Source organism: Felis catus, chromosome A1 (assembly GCF_018350175.1).
Source record: "Felis catus isolate Fca126 chromosome A1, F.catus_Fca126_mat1.0, whole genome shotgun sequence".
NCBI lineage: Eukaryota > Metazoa > Chordata > Mammalia > Carnivora > Felidae > Felis > Felis catus.
Genome location: NC_058368.1, coordinates 28,102,777 through 28,123,937, shown reverse-complemented (window position 1 = coordinate 28,123,937; position 21,161 = coordinate 28,102,777). Strand labels below are relative to the sequence as shown.

Genomic DNA, 21,161 nt, shown 5'->3' with positions numbered 1-21,161 from the left:
ACCTCAACATGTGCTGAGTTCTAAGTGTTCACCTGAGATCACAAGCTTTAATAACTTAGAGATGTGTCATTTGTGATAAATCTTGCCTATAGGAGTGCCCGTTGCAGAACGGTAAAGAGGACACAAAACTAAAAAGTATTAACGAGATGTAGAACATCCACAAATGCGGAATTTTTGTAGGTGTCTAAATTGTCCAGCACCTCCTTCTCTTACCTTCTGCTGAAGATGCCTCAGAATCTGTGAGTCTAGTCCATATTTTCATTTTCTCACCAAGGCGCCCAATTCTAAATAGGGGCTTTTACAAAAACCCTGGGAAGTTTTCTTTAGCAATGAAACTAACATTTAACGACACCTTCAACCTTGTGTAACATTCATCTTTCCCGAGGCACAGGGGGATTAGCTCTCCCGGGGTTCCTTACATCTTGGTGTCTGCCTCTCTTACCTTCAGGATCCTGAAGGGAAATCACCACCGCGCGGTAGGAATGGCATGTGCCGAACCCTGTGGAAATGTAATACATGGTCCTGTACATGAGGCGCACTGGATCCTACCCTTCTCTCCGGACCGGTTCCCTTTTGTAGGCCAGGCTCGGTGCCTGTAGGCTCTCTGCTCCCACATTCAAAACGCGCCTTACTCAAAACCACTTTTTGAGGGTGCAGAAGCAGGGATCTGGGACGGGAGCTCTGGTTTTCTAAGGCTGCCAAAATAATTCGGAACCTGTATTTGGAAGCATGATAGAGGCTGTACCCTCAGGATCCTCAAGGATATTCCTTAGTGAATTTCTTCTGGGGTGAGCGGAGGGGGAAGGGACTTCAGAGATCACCAAGTCCAACTTTCTACATCCTCTAGCAGAAACTGAAGCTCAGGGATGCTAACTGCCAGAGCAATGTGTGTGACGTCACCTTATCCTCTATCCTTAACTGAGGCACTATCTGCATCTGGCCCGGCCCTGAGGGGCAGCTGAGGATGGGCGAGGGGCGTCCGGCACCGCCGGAGCAACCCACAGCCTTATGCTCTCAGTGTGTGATGGGGAGGAGGCCATTCAGTGCGAGTAAGAAAGCGAGGGAGGGAGAAAGGAAGGAAGGGGAGCCAGAGGTGGGAGTGGAAGAGGCAGCCTCGCCCGGGGCTGATTGGCTCCCGGGGCCAGCCCTCGCCAGCGGTTTATAAGAGTTGGGGTAGCCGGGCGCCCAGCCCGCTCGCCCGCGCGCCCCCCGAGCAGCGCCCGGCTCTGAGCGCCGCACGTCGAGGCCCGCCTGGCCCCGCGCCGGCTCCGCGCCGTCTTCAGGCTCGGTCGCGGGCCGAGGAGCCAGGGAGGGAGCCAGCGAGGGAGGCGAGCGCCGCAGCCAGCGGGCCGAGCGCCATGCGCCGCGCCAGCCGAGACTACACCAAGTACCTGCGCGGCTCGGAGGAGATGGGCGGCGGCGGCCCCGGCGCCCCGCACGAGGGCCCCCTGCACGCCCCGCCGCCGCCCGCGCCGCCCGCGCCGCACCCGCCCGCCGCCGCCTCGCGCTCCATGTTCGTGGCCTTCCTGGGACTGGGGCTGGGCCAGGTGGTCTGCAGCGTCGCCCTGTTCCTCTACTTCAGAGCGCAGGTGAGTGCCCGCCTCCCCGGGGACCCGCCCACCTCGTCCGTTCCGCGCAGGTGGGAAACTGAGGCTGGCCGCCGGCTCGGCTCCCCAGACCTTGCAAGTTCCGGAGGGGAAAGGGACTCTAAAGAGGGTGCGCCCCGCTCGGGGCCAGCCTGGCGCGGGGCCGGGCGCCCGGGCCTCGGGTCTCCGCGCCCGCCTGGGCCCCGCAGGGAGCGGAGCGTGGGCTCGCTGGTACCGACCTGGTGCGTTTGAATTTCCCCCGCGACGCAGCATTGGCTGCTAACCTCTAATGGATGATTGCACACTCCCCACCCACCCCAACCCCAAATCCTTGCATTTCTCACTAGGAGCTAAGGATTGACTTACGTCCACTTGGGGAGGGGGCGGGGGGGGATGAGCGCAACCCTGTCCCTTCCCGCCCACCACCTGGAGGGGTTGGTTCCCGGCGCTGGCTGCTTTGCAGGTGTGCTCCGGGCCGCTCGGCTGGAAGGGAGCGCAGAGCGGAAGGTCGCGGTGCTTGCACCGCAGGCAGCCGCTGGAGCACCCCGGGGGGGATGCCCAAGGCGCCAGATGGGCGGAGAAGCCTGGTGGCAGGACCCGGGCTCCGCTCGCGCCTGGGGGCACGAAGAGGGGAGCACCACGTGCCTTCCCGTTAAGGTGGGCGGCAGAAGGAAGCCAGGGGTGCGTGATGGTGGTGAGGTTCTCACCCCTGATACAGCCTCGCTACAATCCAGCAGACAACTAAACTTCTAAAAGATGAGAAAGACGGCTGGGAACTGCAGTGAAAGATAGTAGAAAGGAAGGGGTAAATCTGTAATATTATGCTTTCTGGTGGTTTATGCTCTTGTGTTTTCTTGGAAATTGCAGTGCAGTTGGTTGGATTCATTCAAATGTTCTTGTCTGGTGCTGTGAACTCTTTCTCAGAGGAAGTGGAGGGCTGACTGTGCATTTTTTTTTTTTTTTTATGGGAAAAGAGAGTTGGGTTTGGACTTCATTGGTTTTCAGATTCAAAGGTGATTACCAAACCAAATAGGACGCATCAAAACATGGCATTGCTTGGAGTGTATGGGTTTTGACATGTGCCAGAGTCTTGAACTCCATTATTTGTAATCCTGGGATTTTTGTTTAATATTCATTATCCACTGTTTTGTGTTTTATAGAGCTAGTTTGATTTACCTACTAAAACAAAGGTGGAGATACGATGAGCCATACTTGAGGACACTTGTATTTGTATATTAATACAAGTAATCTTTACCTATTAAGATATTTGTTTAAAAAAAAAAAGCCCACAACTTTTGCTATAAAGATTACACCCACCTATAGGGAAGTGATGGAAAATGCCTTTTCTTTCATCAGAGTATACTACAGTGGAGAATGACCCATTTTCCCATCCAGTTTTCTCCCGCCACCCCCACCTGTAAAGTCTGTATATACTGAGTACCTACACTGCAGATGAGACTATTAAATGCTGTGGAGTGTGTGTTAAGAATCCTTAATTCAGCATACAATCTCCACCTACTGTGTGCATCACGTGGTGCCAGGCATTAGAGAGACCTGTTAACAAAAGACTTAAAATTCTTAGTCAAACACGACAGCACGATTCAGAAAAAGGATGGGACTGCACAAGTTGTCTACTACTTTTTATCTTCTCTATCACCTTAGGGACGTGGCATTTTCGTAGCAGTAATGGTGAAGTGAGTCTTAAGCATTGAGAGAGCAGTAGGCAATGAATGAGCTCAGGGACCAGCAACAGCTCAGATTGGCGGGAGCCATGGATGGGTGTGGCCACGTACAAAAGAGTGACCTGCTTCTGTAAGAATGGCAATGGTCTGGACAGGCCAAAGGGTCTGTCTGATGATCGCTCATTATAACTTAGCAGTCTTGATATTACATGGGTGATAGTGAAATTCTCAACCCCATTTTTCCCAAAACAAAACAAAACAAAACAAAACAAAACCATGCAAATTAGTAAGCCCAGCTAGAAAATTTTCATTTTGGAGATTTAATGTCATCAGATTTCATAAGTACAGTTTTCCTAAATGCCATAAAGATTGGGGTTTTTTAAAGACTTATGCAAAATATATTAACCATTACTCTGGACCCCATTTTGTACTGCATTTTTTTTTAAATTTTTTTTTTCAACATTTATTTATTTTTGGGACAGAGAGAGACAGAGCATGAACGGGCGAGGGGCAGAGAGAGGGGGAGACACAGAATCGGAAACAGGCTCCAGGCTCTGAGCCATCAGCCCAGAGCCCGACGCGGGGCTTGAACTCACGGACCGCGAGATCGTGACCTGGCTGAAGTCGGACGCTTAACCGACTGCGCCACCCAGGCGCCCCTGTACTGCATTTAAAAAAATGTTTATTTATTTTTGAGAGAGAGAGAGAACACGAGTGGGGGAGGATCAAGGAGAGAGGGGACTGAAGAGAGGGTCTGAAGCAGTCTCTGTGCTGACAGCAGTGAGCCTGATGCAGGGCTTGAACTCAGGAACTGTGAGATCATGACCTGAACCAAAGTCTAACTCTCAACTGACTGAGCCACCCAGTCACCCCTGTACTGCATTTTTAAAGGGGCATCTTCTTTAGGAAAAAAGTTACTGAGTTATAGTATCTACCTCTGATACCTAAAGGAGGCCTGATTATTTAGAGATACATTCTGAAATAGTTACAAGTGAAGTGCTAAGATGTCCGGAATGTGCTTCAAAATAGTAAGTGGGGAGCTTTAGGGGTAGAGAAGTGGTTTCCTACAGACGAAAAAAGATTGGCCATGGGTTGATAATTGTTGAAGCTGGGTGATGGGTTTGTGGAGTCCATTCTACAATTCTTCCTACTTTTATGTGTGCCTGAGGCCTTCTTTCAAAGTTCTAGCTAAGAGAATAGACTCCGTTTGACCCGTCACTGATTTAACATGTTTACTCATATCAGCTCCTTTAGGTTAGAACTTGGTACCAAATAAGAGATTTTTTTTTAATTTCCACTAAAGTTGGGGGTGTCAACGACTTGGGGTTTCTGAATACCTCTGAATTAGAATGAAATCATTTTGTGTCAAGTAACTTGTTTGCAGTTTACAGTAAAAAATGAGAAGGAGCCAGTTTTATTGTTTTTGTTTAAAGTGGGGACAGGGTAGCTATGCAATTCCTCAAGAAAAAAAAATAGAATTTAGTTTTAAATGCATTTATTTTTATTTTTATTTTTTATGTATTTATTTTATTTTGAGAGAGAAAGTGAAAGAGAGAGTTCGCGCACGCGTGTGTGTGTGTGGGGGGGGGGGGGTTGCGGGGAAGAGCAGAGGGAGAGAGAGAGAGAGAGAGAGAGAGAGAGAGAGAATCTTAAGCAGGTTCCATGCCGGCACTGAGCCTGATGAGGGGCTCAGTCTTACAACCACGAGATATGACCTGAACTGAAATCAAGAGTAGGACGCTCAACCGACTGAGCCACCCAGGTGCCCCTAAATGCATTTGAGAAGAATGCCCAGAATAGTGTAAAAATTACAGTGAGTTTAAAAAGTTTTTTCCATTCTCAATTCATGATTGAATAGTTAAAAATGAATCAGCCTCCTGGATGTTTGCAGATTGCCTGAGCCCAGATTGAAAAGAAAAAAAAAAAGCACTAGATCTAGACTAGATTGGCTTTTCCTCTACCAACGTTGCCAAAGAAAAAAATAGCATGTGGTTTGTGCTATATATTTACCACATAGTATTCATACTTTGGTTTGCGAAGAAGAAGAAGAAGAAGAAGGAGAAGAAGAAGGAGAAGGAGAAAAAGGAGAAGAAGAAAACCTTGCAAAAAGTTGCTTGTAAAATTTATGTGCGTTTTGTTTCTCTTCTTTTAATCCACATAATCATATTCAAAGTTTGGAGGTTAGCTACAAGATAAGCTTTTCAGAAAACGCAATCTCTGTTGCCCTTTAACTCCTTCCCCCAAACCCCAGTGTGCACACCAACCTCCCTGGCTGTTTGTTACCCAAACAAGGGAGCAATCCCTACCGCAACTCTGATGTCGAGGTGTGCAGGCGCCTGTTTGAAAAAACAGATAACAAAGTAGCACAAATGTCAAACATCCTGCCTCATTTAACCCTACAAATGATTACATTTCTAGGAAGTTTTTTTTTTTTTTTTAAAGAGTCTCACTTCATATGAACTACATTATCTGGTAAATGCATTTATAAGCCTCTTAAATCAGATAGTCAAGATTTATATAATGTGTTCAGACATTTCTAGGTGTAATGAATTCATTTGTAACCCAGTTCACTGTGATTTTTTTTTTTTTTTTTGGATGAGCTTCTGTGTTCCTTTGTTGAGTGTAGTTAAGTTCAAGAAGGTAAAGACTGCCTGTTGTGCTCACTACATTATCGGCAGCATCTAGCCCAGTGCCTGGCATGTTTCGTTTGCTGAAGAAGCTTTTCAAATGATTCAGGATGCTAGAAATTTGCAAATATGTAAGTCAGCTAAGGAGTAGCTAAACTAGGCTAAAAAGTAGCACTTTTTATGTAGTCGCGCAAATTCTCTATCCAGACCATGGTGTCTGGAGAGAGGGTGTGGGGTAAGAGTGTGGTTGCTGGAGCCACTGGATGAGCCCTGGGGTGTCCAGCTCTGGGCACCAATCCCACCCCTTGCTAGCAGTCTTTCCAGCACAGAGACTCCAGACCAGAGACCCTCACTGGTGTGTGCAGTCAGCCCACCCCCATGCCCCAACTCCTCTCTTTTCTCCTGGTCTCCATTTCTGGGAAGGGAGGGCTACAAGACCCTGGAAAAAGACATTCCTAACATACGCTCTAAACTGAAGTAAACAAAATAAATGACTCTATCAAAATGAACGATGCCATGCTTTCGTCACTTCTTTTGGGAAAACAATTGATCGCTTTGCTCTATGTTTTAGCTCTTGTGTTACCTTCTGAACCGTGGTTCTCAGCTGAACATTCGAAGCCCTTGCAGAGAGAGCCAGTTGGCTCTTACCCTGAGGGATGTGGGTTCCATTGGCTGAGGGTGGCACCTGGGTGTGGAGACTTGCTCAGAGAGAGGGAACAAAATCTTTGTGTTACATTTCTTTGCACCGAATCATTAACCATTATTACTCTCACAATATTTTTGTACCAGTCAGCATGACTTGTAAAAAAAAAAAAAAATTCGTGTCCGAGAAATTTTGGGACGTTTTAATAGCAGAACATCTGTATTTGCACGTTTGGTATTTGAAAGCATTTCTGGTCAAACGTTCACGTACGTCGAGAGGGCCTGGGGTCTGGTTAGGACGCAGATCCCCAGGCAGCGTGCCAGGGACCTGAGATTCTGCATTTCTAACGAGCTCCAGGGGAGCCCGTGAAGCTACAGGTGTTTGGACTGGACTTGAAGTGGAGGCAGCATCCGTCACCGCGGCTTCTGTGTGATGGCACTTAGTTGGTCAGCAGGTCTGGAGCTCAACCAGTTTTAGGCTCCCCAGGCGTTTCCCCGCTAACACCGCCCTGTTCCTGTAGCTCAGCGATTTTCTGGTGGCGAGCCAACTAGGTCTTGGCATCATTCTTCTTTCTTGAGGTCTCAACCGAGTGACCCTTCACATCAGCTGCCCAGGCGTCTCTGATTTTGTGGGAAACTGATCGGCATGAGTGAGCTTTTTAAAAAAGTGCGATTGCAAAGCTTTCCTTATATAAAAACTCACATATTCTGATCTGTACTTATCATTTTAATTGTTTTTAGTGCTTACTTTGGACACAGACAAAGTGTGAGCAGGGGACGGGCAGGGAGAGAGGGAGAGACACAGAATCCGAAGCAGGCTCCAGGCTCCGAGCTGTCAGCACAGAGCCCCACGCGGGGCTCAAACTCACAAACTGCGAGATTGTGACCTGAGCCGAAGCCGGACGCCTAACTGGCTGAGCCACCCCGGCACCTCTAAAGAAAATATGAAAAATAAATATGGCTTGCAAATAGTTTTGCTTCATGAATGACACCTCTCCCAGGATTATAGATAATCCTTATTATAGATGCAAGACTGAAATAATAAAATTTGTATTGGTGGCTGCACATTTGTTGAAGGCTTATTATTTCATTTGAGAATCTCAGATATGGAGAGAGTACTTTCTAGTTTATGTCTGATGGTTGGTTAGTAAACCTGCACATCGTTTTGATTACTTTAAAAAAGGTAAATCAGGCAATGAGAGACCTGGTATTAATTGATGGAGCTCATATTATAAACTTCTATAATTCTTCCTTTTTTCATCCCGTCTATACCTATTAATAAGCAAATGCTCATGAGGCACCTTGAACTTTTTAAAGAAGAGGACAATAAATTAAGCAAGTGTTATTTAAACAACTGATGGCTAATTCTCTCTACCCTTTACCTGGCAGCTGAAACCGCTAAAAAGGCTCGTCAGAGCCCCAGGAGGAGACAATTTCAAGAGAAGAGTAATACTTGAAGAACTGTTTAGACAGGAAACCAGCTAACAATTCAAGGGGGATGGATATTTTGGGAGGGACAGTCCCTCACATTATAGAAATTTTAGCATGTCCCCTCCCCAGCATCTGTCCATACAGCCGGTTCGCCCCAAGCAGCCCTCCTTATCCCATGGGACACACCCCCTGATAAACGTACTACTCCAGTTGAAGAAATATTGATGAGAGTTTCAACAAAAAGGGAAATTTGCTTCTGGCTTTAGGTTTTGGGCAATGGATTTCTCCCTCCTTCCTTGGCTGATTGAAAAATATACATTGATTACGGAAAAAGGCCAAACATGGTGGCTAAAGATGGTGTTAATTTTGCCCGGTTTCGTAAGCTTCGTGCTTTGAATATCCTAGTGGGTTTCATCATCCCATCTAGCAATGCTGTGTGTGACTTACAGACCAAAACTTCTCTACCTGCACTGACCACGTGTGATTTTCCTTGATGCTCTTTCCTTCTATGAGGACTTTCGTTGCCAGACAATTTTAATAATTTCCCCATGAATCACACGTGTGTACTTGTGTTGTGAATCATAGCTACTCATAAAAATGAATTAGAAGTCAATGTTTCACCAACACCGAGGGTGATTGTATTAATTATTAATTGTTGGGGACATAAAGACTCTTGCAAGAGTGAATTTTGTGTCCTGAAGTCAGCCACACTTTATTAAATGGCAGAACGATCGAAGATAATTTCTCCGTATCCTGTCTTTTTTCTTCTCCCCTCAGATGGATCCTAATAGAATATCGGAAGATGACACTCACTGCATTAATAGAATTTTCAAACTCCACGAAAACGCAGATTTGCAAGACACAACTCTGGAGAGTCAAGACACAAAATTAATACCTGATTCGTGTAAGAGCATTAAACAGGCCTTCCGGGCAGCTGTACAAAAGGTGAGTCCATATGAGGATCTGAGTCAAGGGCCTGCACTGACCCTGCTATTGCTGAAAATTAATACTGGCTAAGTGCTGTTGACTTTGTTCTTTTTCATTTTCATCATTTGTAAAAGAGCTAAAGAGAATGGTTTTTAAGAGACGAGCAGAATTCTTTTGAAGCTGTTAGTGGCTTGTTATAGTGACCAGAGACTTTCATGCACAGACTTCGTCCCTTCCCTATCCTTTCTTTCCTTTCCTTTTCTTTTCTAAGAGGAGGCATTTAAATTCACACATTGAAGGACAGCAAAGATAGCTTGTGGTGGTCCATGGGTCAGTTTGCTGGTGTGAATTCCCCGCCCTGGAAACCTTTCCCTCAGCGTATAGGACTTGCTGCTGTTGCCTTTACATTTGATTTTGTATTGGCAGACTCTCCTGGTCCACATCTGTTGATGCAGGACTCTGTTAAAAATGCTTGTAACTGGTCCATTGTTGTCATCTGGGGTGAGGAGGTAAAGCGAGCACAACAGGAGTTGATGTGGTGCCCAAGGTGGAAACCGCGTCCATTTTCTCTTTTTCTGGGAGAGCTGGGTGAGAAGGGAGGAGATGGGGTTGGGGAAGACCAGTGACTTCTCTTACATCGACAGCTCTAAGTGAGAAACACTGTCATAACTGTCATAACTGTGCGTCCTACTTTTCTGAATAGAGTCACTCGAGAATTTTGCAGCCTTGGAATTATTTTACGGACTGACTCCACCAAAAACTGGGGAGAACCCAGTGACTCCAGTGAATTCTAGCATGCACATCTGTGTGGATTCTTATATGTACCCATATATCCCAGTCTCTAGTTTGCAGCTCCCTGGTCTATTTCTGATCATCTTCGAGTAAATCCTGAAGATCTCAAACTCCTTGAATCTAAATTGAATTTTAATTTAGTTTATTGTTTAAAAACTCCAATAGAGTAACAGCATTTTTTTAATGTTTATCTATTTATTTTGAGAGAGAGAGAGAAAGTGTGTGCACACGTGTATGCAAGCTGGGGAGGGGCAAAGAGAGAGGGAGAGAGAGAATTCCAAGCAGGCTCCATGCTATCAGCGCAGAGCCTGAGAGCCTGACGCAGGTCTCGAACCCACGACCCTGGGATCATGACCTGAGATGAAATCAAGAGTCGGGTGCTCAAATGACTGAGCCACCCACACGCCCCTAGTAATAGCATTTTTAGAAAAAAGTGTATCGGAGCTAGAAGTAGGGAGATGAAGCTGTTTTGTGTGACCCATAAAGCTGATATTTGCTGTATTTTGTCAAATCTAAGATACCACCAGTTTCCAACTTACATCATTACTTCATGCATCAGAAAGAAAAGAAAAAGAAAGAGAAAGAAAGGAAGAAAAAAAATTAAACATGATCTTTATAGATTCTGTTTGCATCTTACTTTCAGAGTTAGTCTGTTCATATTTTTGTTTCATTTTATGTTTTATTTTCATTGGCTTGCTTTTTATCCTATCTCCCCAATGTTGAGCAAACTATCTATAAACAATGATTTACATGTACGAGGGGGTAATCTATTAGTTAAAAACCAAACCCCTAATTAAGGTAATTCTGCTTAGGTAAGTGGTTGTCTCCTTATTTTGTGTGTGAACTGACTTATATTGTAACTCCTTACAATGAAGAGATAAGCTTTTAATTTCACAGGTGTCCTTGTTCTTAAAAATTATCCTTAGGTTGTTTTGTTTTGTTTTGTTTTGTTTTCCTGGAAGAATGAGATCAGCCATGATAATTTTGAAAATAAAAAATATTAGGAAGAGCAGATAAGGGCACCTGGGTGGCTCAGTCAGTTAAGCGTCTGACTTTGGCTCAGGTCATGATCTCATGGTTTGTGAGTTCGAGCCCTGCATCGGGCTCTGTGCTGACAGCTCAGAGACTGGAACCTGTTTCAGATTCTGTGTCTCCCTCTCTCTCTGCCCCTCTCCCGCTTGCACTCTGTCTCTTTCTGTCTCTCAAAAATAAAGAAACATTTAAAAAACAATTAAAAAGAAGAACAGATAGCATTAACATTTATTTAGGAGAATGCAAGTGTGGTTCATCTTAACCAGTCAAAAGAGAAAAACATTAGCATCTCGTAGATACTAAGAAGTGATTGTCAAAATTTCGCATTTATTTCTGATGCTTAAAATCCATTAGAAAACAGAACCAGATGGATTCTTGATGTTTTTCTAAATACCTCAAACTAAAAGGTAGCTAATGATGAAAAACAGAAACATTTTCTTAGGACACAACAAAGATGCCTAGTGTCCCCGCATTATTTAACATTGTTCAGAATACTAGCTAATGTAATTATACAAGAGAATGAAATCGGAAAGCATATGTGAATATACACACACAGATATGGAAAAGGCAAAATTTGCATATGCTGATTGTATACTTGGGAAAATTCAAAAGGACCAAAAGGCTGCAAGCCAAATAAATCAGTTTGTAAAAATTAATAAGTAATAATCACTAGCTGTCCCTATTTCAAACAAGAATTAGAAAACACAAAACAGGAGAATTAGAAAATATAAAAGTGCCTGGCTGGCTCAGTCAGTGGAGCGTGTGATTCTTGATCTTGGGGTTGCAGGTTCAAGCCCCACATTGGGTGTGGAGATTGCTCAAAAATAAAATCTTTAAAAAAAAAAAAAGGAAAGACAAAGAAAACACAAAAGAAAGATTCCGTTTGTAATTTTTAAAGAGCCCTAAAAATAAACTTAGCAAGGCATGGACAAAGCTTATGGAGATTAAAGTAGAAAACTCTACGTGGGTATTTACAAGGTAAAGACGTAACTATGCAAAGTCCTGACCTGAGAAAGAGACCAAACACCTCAAAGTAGACCTTACTGGAGGTGTGCATGTGTGTATTCAATTTAGTATAATATAACATTGTTTTAAATAAGTGGGCATCGCTTGAATTATTCAAAACTAGTACTGGGAGGATTTGTTTACTATTTTTGAAAAGTGATAGCCTTACTTCATGTCCAAGGTGAAAACAAATCCCAGCTGGAGAAAGTATTGGGTGGCCAATGGCTACTGTCTACTCTCTGGCAGTCCCACGCCTTCCGCAGCTCCGGTGGACTTTTCTGCCCCCAGCTGCCCCCTCAGAACTTACCTGCTCACTGTCCCATTTCCTTTGAGCTTTCCAAGTGACTGCCTAGATAGTAGGACAAGCCAGTCTGTACTTAAAATGAGCAACAATGGCAGAATTTTCACTACTTTAGGAGCCTGTTGGAGACATGGTGCCTCGTTCCAAATAAGTAAAACTCATCTTAGCGCTTCAGTAGCTGGCAAGCCAAAGGAGAAAGATTTGTGGGCAGACAAGAATGATCAACTCTTCTCATGAAAGGCACACAGTTTGCATTGTATTTACAGATTAGTATGACTCAGAGGATGAGTAGAACTTTATTGTTAATAGCGCATTTTTTGTTGCTGTGCTATAAGGTTTTACCCATTATTCATGGGTAATAACGCTACACACAGACAATCCTTTTTAAAGAGTAAGGAGCCGTCATAACATACCAATGTGTGTTTGGAGGTGGAAAATGCCATTTCTTCCCCCAGACAAGAGACTGTTTAGGAAGGAGATGGGTGTTCTCCATACCGTATGATTAGAATCAAGCCATGTTTGGGGTGCCCGGGTGGCTCCGTCGGTTGAGCGTCTGACCTCGGCTCAGGTCGTGATCTCACAGTCTGTGGGTTCGAGCCCCGCGTCGGGCTCTGTGCTGACCGCTCAGAGCTGGGAGCCTGCTTCGGATTCTGTGTCTCCCTCTCTCTCTGCCCCTCCCCCGCTCACGTTCTGTCTCAAAAATAAATTAAAAAAAAAAAAAAGAATCAAGCCACGTTTATTAAGTGCACATACCGTGCTAGGCACTTTGCCATAACTTCTCCTGTACCCCAAGACTCAGCCTTCTCTTACTTTCGCCAAATAGTGATTTGCCGGCTGTGTTGTCCTTTGATGATTATTGGTTAATATGACATTCTCCACATCCTGCCAAAATAATCAGGCTTCTCATTTCTCTTGCCGATGCTGAAAATAGAATGGAGGCATCAGGCGTCCATAAGTAGGTCTGTATCTCAGTTTTAGTTCTAACACAGATATTGAGTGAACCCGTAAAAGAAAATTACATGTGAGGCTGCAATCATTATTGAAAGATCAACCCATCCAGTGGTAACAAATGCTAGACATAAGCACAATATTACATTATATGTGTGCAAAAGCGGTGTTTACCTAGCCTGTCTTTGGTCAGACAAGTAATGCTGTTTTTCTCCCTTTTTTTTTGTTTGTGGCTGGGCTTTCTTGGCTTTTTTTCCCCTTTAGCACAGAACTCTGAAAGCCTCTTAGCGATCCAGCCCTACCAACCACAATTTACAAAGTCTATCATAACAGTCTATGACAATAAAGAAAACACTAGTACAAATATGGTGTCCAATTTATAAAGCAATTCTTGTTTCCAGCTTTGGCAGCCTTTCTGGCCTCTGCCAGCCTGAGGAGTGGAGTGGTGAGCTCGGGTCTGAGCGGGGGGCCCTTGGTCCTTAGGTGTCCCGGCCGGTCCCTGTGGAAAACCACGTGTGTATGCACTAAATGTACATTCTGAGCACTCGGGGCTGTGACTCGACTTACGATTTTAGTGTGTCCAGTTGTTGATTTCCCATTGAGTACCTGTTTGTGAAAAACCATCCTGAAACTTACTTTGAAAAGTATTTGAAAGAATGATATGGAGGAGAGAGATTAATGTGGGCTGTTCAGTGCATTCAAGATAACCCCTCTCCCCCGCCCCCACCCCCCGATGTGGAAAGGCAGCATGAAGATTTACACATATATGACTTTATTTATTTATTTTAAGGTTTCTTTTTAAATATTTATTTATTTTGAGAGAGAGAGAGAGAGCGTGTGCGTGAGTGGGGGAGAGGTTCAGAGAGAGAGGGAGAGAGAATCTTAAGTAGACTCCTTGCTCAGCGTGGAGCCCAGTGTGGGGCTTGATCCGAGACGAGATCACGAGCGGAGAGCGAAATCAAGAGTTGGACGCTTAACTGACTGAGCCACCCGGGCGCCCCCTCCATGTATATGGATTTTTTAATACTAGCTTTTAAATCATTTCTGTGACTATTCTATAATGTACCTAATATACAGGACTATTTTATTTAATACTTACATTAATAAATAAATGTTTGGGAGCATTAAGACATTTTCCCCCAAAAAGCCATATAATCAGAAGTGTTTAGAGGTCGTGGAACGAAGGTGCAGGCTCCATCAGGACAAGAAGTGCAGCTCTTTTGCTCACCTTTGACTACGTCACACATAATGTCGTCTCAAGAATGAAGGAAAAGAACAAATAAATGATAAATGACTTCTGGAACTCTGAGCTAAGATTTTTAAATAAACGTGGGTCATCGACCAACTCATAAAGCCACAGTGTTAGTAGCCTGGTTCTCATTTATCTGATGTCTTAACCAATGTTATAATGGATAATTATTAATATTATAGCCAGAGGCTATAAGGCTCCAACACAGATACAGTAATACAGATAATTTTTGTTGAAACTTATCTCCGTCCAGGCTTCTTCCTTTAGACATGCTTTCCTCAGGTTTCTGCCTTTCCATAGCTTATAAACTACCTAGAGGCAGGCCTGTAATGTGAACTGAAAACACGGCTCTGGCTTATTTAAGTATCATTTTATAAAACTCTCTAATTTCATTGCAGAAAAGCCAAAGATGGTAATGACTACCAATAAACTAACTTGTTGGCATATTCTTTTTTTTAATGTTTATTTATTTTTGAGAGAGAGAGAGAGAGAGAGACAGACAGACAGACAGAGTATGAGCAGGGGAAGGGCAGAGAGAGGGAGACACAGAATCAGAAGCACGCTCCAGGCTCTGAGCTATCAGCACAGAGCCCAACGTGGGGCTCGAACTCACAAGCTCTGAGATCGTGACCTGAACTGGAGTGGGACGCTCAACTGACTGAGCCACTTTGAGCTTCCAAAAGCTTAGTGGAAAATGGGGAGTAAAACCAGAATCACCATTATTGAACAATTAATTCTTACCTGGAATTCTTACTTTATTCCCTGAGTATCAGTGCATATTTGGTCTCATCTCCTGTAAGATTCACAGTGTAAATAAAACTGTCTCCTCATATTAAGAACAGTGTACCCTCGGAGTGCCTGAGTGGTTCAGTTGGTTGAGCGTGCGACTCTTGGTTTTAGCTCAGGCCATGATCTCATGGTTTGTGAGACTGAGCCCTGGGTCGGGCTCTGTGCTGAACAGTGCGAAGCCTGCTTGTGATTCTCTCTCTCCCTGTCTCTCTGGCCCTCCCCTGCTCATGCTCTCTCTCTCTCTCTCTCTCAAAATAAATAAATCAACATAAAAAAAAGAATGGTGTACCCACGGATTTTCAGTGCTTTGATCCCTAAGGAAATATTCATTGTTACATAGCACAGTCTACATTGTTGTAACAAAGAGAACCCTCACTCAATAACTCAATAAGACAGAAGTTTGTGCAATAATCCGGGGTGAGCAGTCCAGGGCTAGCAGGGAGGCTCCCCCATCCTCAGCTGGTACCTTCCATACCTGCCATCTCTTGGTCCAGGTTGGCTTTTCCATTTGTTGATATTTCCAGGGAGAGAGAGAAGGCAAATGTGGTCCCTGGGAGCTTATATGCCGTCACTTCTAGCAGCATCCTGTTGGCTGGGGCTTACTCATACGACCACATCTTGCTGCAAGGGAGGCTGCACCGTATCAGCAAATGAGTTGCCATTTGCACCCAGGCTTGAGGAAGGGGGTTTCCCATAACTGGGAAGAGGAGAGGCTTCATTCTAAGGGACAGTGACCAGTCTCCGATACTCACTAAACCCTGTTTAGGCAGGAGTGGGCTCACTCTATGAGCAGAGTTGACTTTGTTACATAAATCTATGAAAAATTTGAATGACTAAGATTTCATTTTCTAAAAGTTAAAGTACTTTAGGATTATCTGGATTCCAGGAGAGAGAGAAATTTAAAAGTAGATTTAACAGCATGCATCTTATGGAGGAACTTTCAAAGGTTTGTTTAGGCATATACAGCTCCACATCTGTGATCTTTGAATGAACCTTGACTGTCATCTGCACAGTTTTTAGTGGATTTTATGGATTCAAGAACATTAAAGCCAAAAAGTTTATCAGATTAAGTGGTTGTTTTCTCCAAATAGAGAGGTGATCCTTTAGAATTCCTATGTCAATTATTATAAGAAGACTATTTGCACCTTTAAAATTAAAGTACATAAGAAATCAATTAAAATTTGAGTAGATCTTAAATATTTATGAAGTTGTAATCATGACAGTTGTTATATAGCCATTATATCTCAATTGGTTTCTTCGTGAAATACACACATAACAAACGCAAGGGGAAAAATTAAACCCCATTCATTATCGCTTTGCCTTTGTATATGAGTATGTATGTATCCCAAGAAAATTTCTTGTAAACCCACAAGGAAACTTGGGGTTTGGGGGCACTGGTGTTCCCAAATCAAGATGTTAGTCATGTAGTGGTTTTCCAATGGGATTTCATCTACACCATAACAGTTTTGGGAACTGCAATTCCATCGACCCCAATCATATCTAGCATTTATGAAAGCTGTTGTTATGGGAAAGCTGAAGTAAGACCCACAGAATTTTCCTACAAAACCAAGGCCATCTACTGCCTTGTAGCCAGCAATAGGCTATTGGCTATGGTGTGCTCAATCTCAGGGAGACCCAGGGCAAAAGGTAGAAGAGTTTGCAAGAGGAAATAACAGTGAGTGGCACCAGGAGAGGAGGGCCTATCTTTGTGCTAGAAGTACCCTAGGATGGAAGAAAAGATATTTGGAGTTGGTAAGGAAAGACATGCCTGGAAGACAGCATCTCATTTTGTGGCTTGGGATCTTGAGCTACAGTTTTAGAAATGAATAAAACTGAGGGTCCTTGGCTGGAAGGGGAAGTGGCAAAGGATAGATTGGGTTGCTCCCCCAAAGGGGCTCATCCTGGGGGAAATATAACCTGTGGAAGTGGAGAGAATGTTGTTCCCTAGAGCAGTCTCCCAAACCTGCCTGATCTTAAGAATCACTTGGGGACCTTGTTTAAAAAAATAAATGAGAAGCGTTGGTAGTTCGGGAGTAGACTTTGTGATTTCAGAAATCCCCCCTGGAAAGGGCTGGCCTGTCTTTAAAGGAAGGCTTCAGGGTGGGAACGGAGATAGCACCTGGGACCAGGATAGCATCCTAAGAAGAGGTGAGGGCCACTGGGGTACAGGGAAGCCTTTGGTGAACTTAAGTGACTATATTTGAGAAGTAGGAGCAAGTCTGTGTGGTGGAAAAGGTGGGTTTTGAAAGTTGCAGAGAGCAGTCTGTAGCCAAAATGATGACACAGGTTTGCCTGAACTTTTTGAGATTTCGGGTCCGAGAGAGTTTTGTTTGCACCTAGCTTCCTCATCACTAGGGTGCTTCCCTCACCCCTAATCTTTACCTTTTGAGAACCTTGGGTGGTGATGGTGGTGGTGGTGATAGGAGTAAAAATGATAATAACTCTAAAGCATGAGGCTCATATTCATCAGAAAGTTTTGGAGGACTCTGGAACTCTTCCTCTCAGTGTCTGTACCTGCTTCTTATCTCATCGAACCCTTTCACGGTGAAGGACCAGACCATCATCTCCATCACCCCAACCACAAGCCAGAAGATGGTCTTACACTCTCCATTACCAACTCTTCGTCTCGCCCCCGTCCTGTGGGTCCTGCCTCCTTACAAAACCTTCAGTGACTTCTCTCCACCCAGTCACTGTTATTGTCACCTTAACGCAGGTGTCGCTGTCATTGTTTCTTGCCTGGGTCACTGCAAGTGGCCACCCCATCCTGTAGTCCTACAGGACCCCTGAAACCAACAGGATAAAGTCTGAGCTGCTGGACACATAACACCAACTCTTTTATGTTCTGGAAACCTCATTCTCACCCCTGCCTCTCCAGCCTCATTATCTTGTATGCCGTCCCATCACTCTGTGCTCAGCCTGTGCTCAGAGGCCCCGCCACAGTAAAATGCCAGAAGCTTCCTAACCTAGCTGTGCCCTTCCCCACTCTACTTCCCTGCTGTGATCCAAGGCAAGTGAGGGCACAGATGGTATCTCTCCCAGAAACACAGCATCCTCAGCACCGCACAGGATGCCTGGCCCCTAGTGGCCATCAATAAACTTTGTGGAACGGATGGATGGATGAATGAAAGATGGGTGTTTGCGCCTAGTCTTTTACATGCTATTCCAGGCCTTTCTTATGTAGTTAGTTCTCTGATTGTCTTTCAAATTTCAGCACAGTCCTTACTTGCTAAAGCAGGCCCCTACTGATGCCCGCCTGCCCACCTTTGGGTTAGGAGCTTCTCCTGTGCTCGCCCAGGGCCTCGTTATTCACCTCTGTCATTCACTACATCCATCGCAGGAGCATGGCGTGAACTTGCCAAGGATGGGGCTGTGTGATGTTTAGTTTCCCTCCCCAGTGACAGGCACACAGTAGGTGCCCAGTGGAAGGAAGAACCAGTTTAATGAACAAGTGAGCGGGCTCTGCTCATCCCTGCTCTTAGTGTCATCAGGTGGCTAGTTGTTTGATGTTGCCAGAAGCTGGCCACATTACACATGCTCAGGAAGATTCGCAAAGGGCCGGGAGTCACTCCTGAGCCTGATGCTTATCCTGCATCTTGCAGAGAGGAGTTTCGACCTTTGGGGCGTGAACACGTTAAAGGACCTTGAGGCTGGAGGACCTTGACTGGCCACCCCGCCCCTTCCTCCCTGGCCTTATTTGTCCGCAGTGGCTGGCCCGGGACCTCTGTGCCCCTCGGAGTCGCATTCCTAGCCGTCCGATACTTTGGGGAGGGTCTGTGCGGGTTCGCCTTCTTCCGAGGACACGAGGCTCAGTGAATGTCAAAGCTCTGCCAGTGTTAAGGTGGCATTATTGTTTCAAGTGGCAGAGGAAAGCAGCGACATGGTAAATAGCAGGGTTGGCCCAAGACGCTACACGGCAGTTACTCTGCCAGGCCCTTCGATTAAACTTTGTAAACGAGTACCATAGTGCAAGACATTTTGAAATTGGGCTCTTTATGAAGACTAATATTGCTATCATAAGGCAACTTTATGAAAACCCTAGGGGACCTTTAACTGTAGCAGAAGCTTCCTCATTTAAGCCATGAAGGTTAAACAATAAAAACTAATTTTCTATTCCCAGCATAGCCAGTGCGCTGCCAGGAAAGCATCACTCTCTTTTAGGAAAACAAGGGCACACTCTTCGCCAGCCCTTTGGTGGGGGGAGAGCATTATCTGTTTGCAAAGATGTGTCTTTTCCAATCAGCAGATTTCTTTCGGGAGAAACGAGCCCCCGCTGACTGTCCTCGGGTGGGAGGAGGAGACCAGCCCACATCTTGGTAAAGTCCTTCGCTGAGAATTTCCAGAGGTGGTCACGGGGACGGCGGTGGCTGATTTAGTTAGGAGGCAAACAAATGAGGCGGTTAAGAGGTGGGGTGCCGGGGCTGTGGGCTGTGGATAGAATCCGTGTTGAGTAAACTTTGGCCCTGGGTGAATTTTGTAAATCAGTAGTTTATATTAAGAAATAAGTAATCTGGGGGATCAAAATGTAGAATTACAAATACATCAGAGACGGCCCTTCCTTTCAGGATTGGTGACCCCAACGCCCCGTGTACCTGCCCCCCTCACCGGTCCTCCTCCCCCTGTCCCCAGTGGGGCTGGTCAAGAGCTGCCCTTCCCCCTCCCCCGTGCTCCTCTCCCATTGTCCTGGGACCTGAAGGGTGAGGAACACGGGCTGTGCCGTACCCTTCATAACGTATATTTAGGCGACAACACTCAAGGGATCCTCCTCTTAAAGCTCTTTGCTTCGAGGCTGTCTTTGGACTGTTGTTACCACTGACAACTAAGGAACTAAGGGGCCCCCAGCACCATCCAGGTGCGTATAACGTGTTCTCCCATATCCTGTGGATTAGAAGGTCGGTGTGAGCTTTGGGGGGGGGGGGGGTTGAAAGCAAGAGGCTGAGACACCATACTAATTCTGTCTCCTTAGCTGGTGCACAACAGCTGGGTATTCTTTCTGTACCTTGTAAACCAAGAATACATGGACGATAAAACCCTTACGGATTAAGAGCTATTGATAAGACGGTGAGCCGTGTCTCTCTGGGAGAGCCCTTGGAGACAAGGTCTGTATGGAGGGGAGGGCAGGATGCTCGCGGTGGAGACCGATTGGAAGTAGTTCTGCATGGCTGGCACCGGTGGTGTCCCGAGTGGCCTCAGAGGTGGGGTCTGGGGGCCCTGGGGAGGAGTAGCAAGAGAGCGCAGAGCGGTCACCAGGACATCGTACGGGACCTTGTAAGCCCAGGTGAGGCCTGTGGGCTTGCCCCCGACGTCCTTGCGCAGCACCCGGGGGGATGTTCCGAGAGGGAACATACTCCTCCGTGTACTTTAGGATTGCTCCAGCAGCAGAGATCAGTTGGAGCAAAGCAAGAGCCTGGCAGAGAGGTAGGAGGCTGTTCTCCTAATCCTGATGAGAAAGGAGGAAAGCTTGAAGGAAGGCAGTTGTACTTGGTGGCACCAAGGGGATGGATCTCTGAGCGCTTCACGAGGGAGGCGGAAGTCTGCAGGACTTCTCTGCAGGAATAGGAAACCTATTCATTTTCAGAAACAACCCATGTGTGGTATTCATGTGCTAACTCGGCTGATGAATACACCATTCTTGTAACTAGGTTGGAGAAGAATTACATGAAGGGTATCATTAAGATGTTAAAACGAACGCATTACATATGTTAACAAGTGTATGAACCCTGTATTATATCTGGCAAACGGGGTGTTAAATCCTTGTTCAACCAGCCAGATGTCCCTGCAGCTGCTGCTGGTACTGCAGAGGGAGGCAGCCACCTGAGACCCCAGCTACGAGCTGGTGCCAGTGGTTTCCGAGGCATCTGGCCGTACAAATTGCTTCTTCTGTGCTCTGACTGACAGGCGCCACACGGATTGCACAATTCACAGCACAATGCACAGGTGGGATTTTTCAGTCCGAGACGCCCCGCCTCCAGCAACTTGACCTTTTCTGGGAATCTTTAAAGCTAGGAATGTCCTCCGGTGGGAGCTGACATCTCCTTGTATCATTTTGTAAGATAATAAAACACTGCAATCAAGCAAATAAGACCAACTTGATAGCATTCACTGTCGGATTGGAATGTTCTCAAAGTCTTGTTTGGGGCAGTCGTCCAACTG

The 21,161-nt window shown here is 45.5% G+C and overlaps 1 protein-coding gene across 1 annotated transcript in view; it reads left to right on the top strand.

The window, feature by feature from the left end:
• Positions 1-1,068: 1,068 nt before the first annotated feature.
• Positions 1,069-21,161, top strand: part of TNFSF11 (TNF superfamily member 11) — a 32,794-nt gene continuing 12,701 nt past the window's right edge. The window contains exons 1-2 of the mRNA XM_023251873.2: positions 1,069-1,589; positions 8,746-8,913. Of these exons, the coding sequence (XP_023107641.1) occupies positions 1,359-1,589; positions 8,746-8,913 (399 nt within the window). The 5' untranslated portion in view covers positions 1,069-1,358. The remainder of the gene's footprint in view (positions 1,590-8,745; positions 8,914-21,161) is intronic.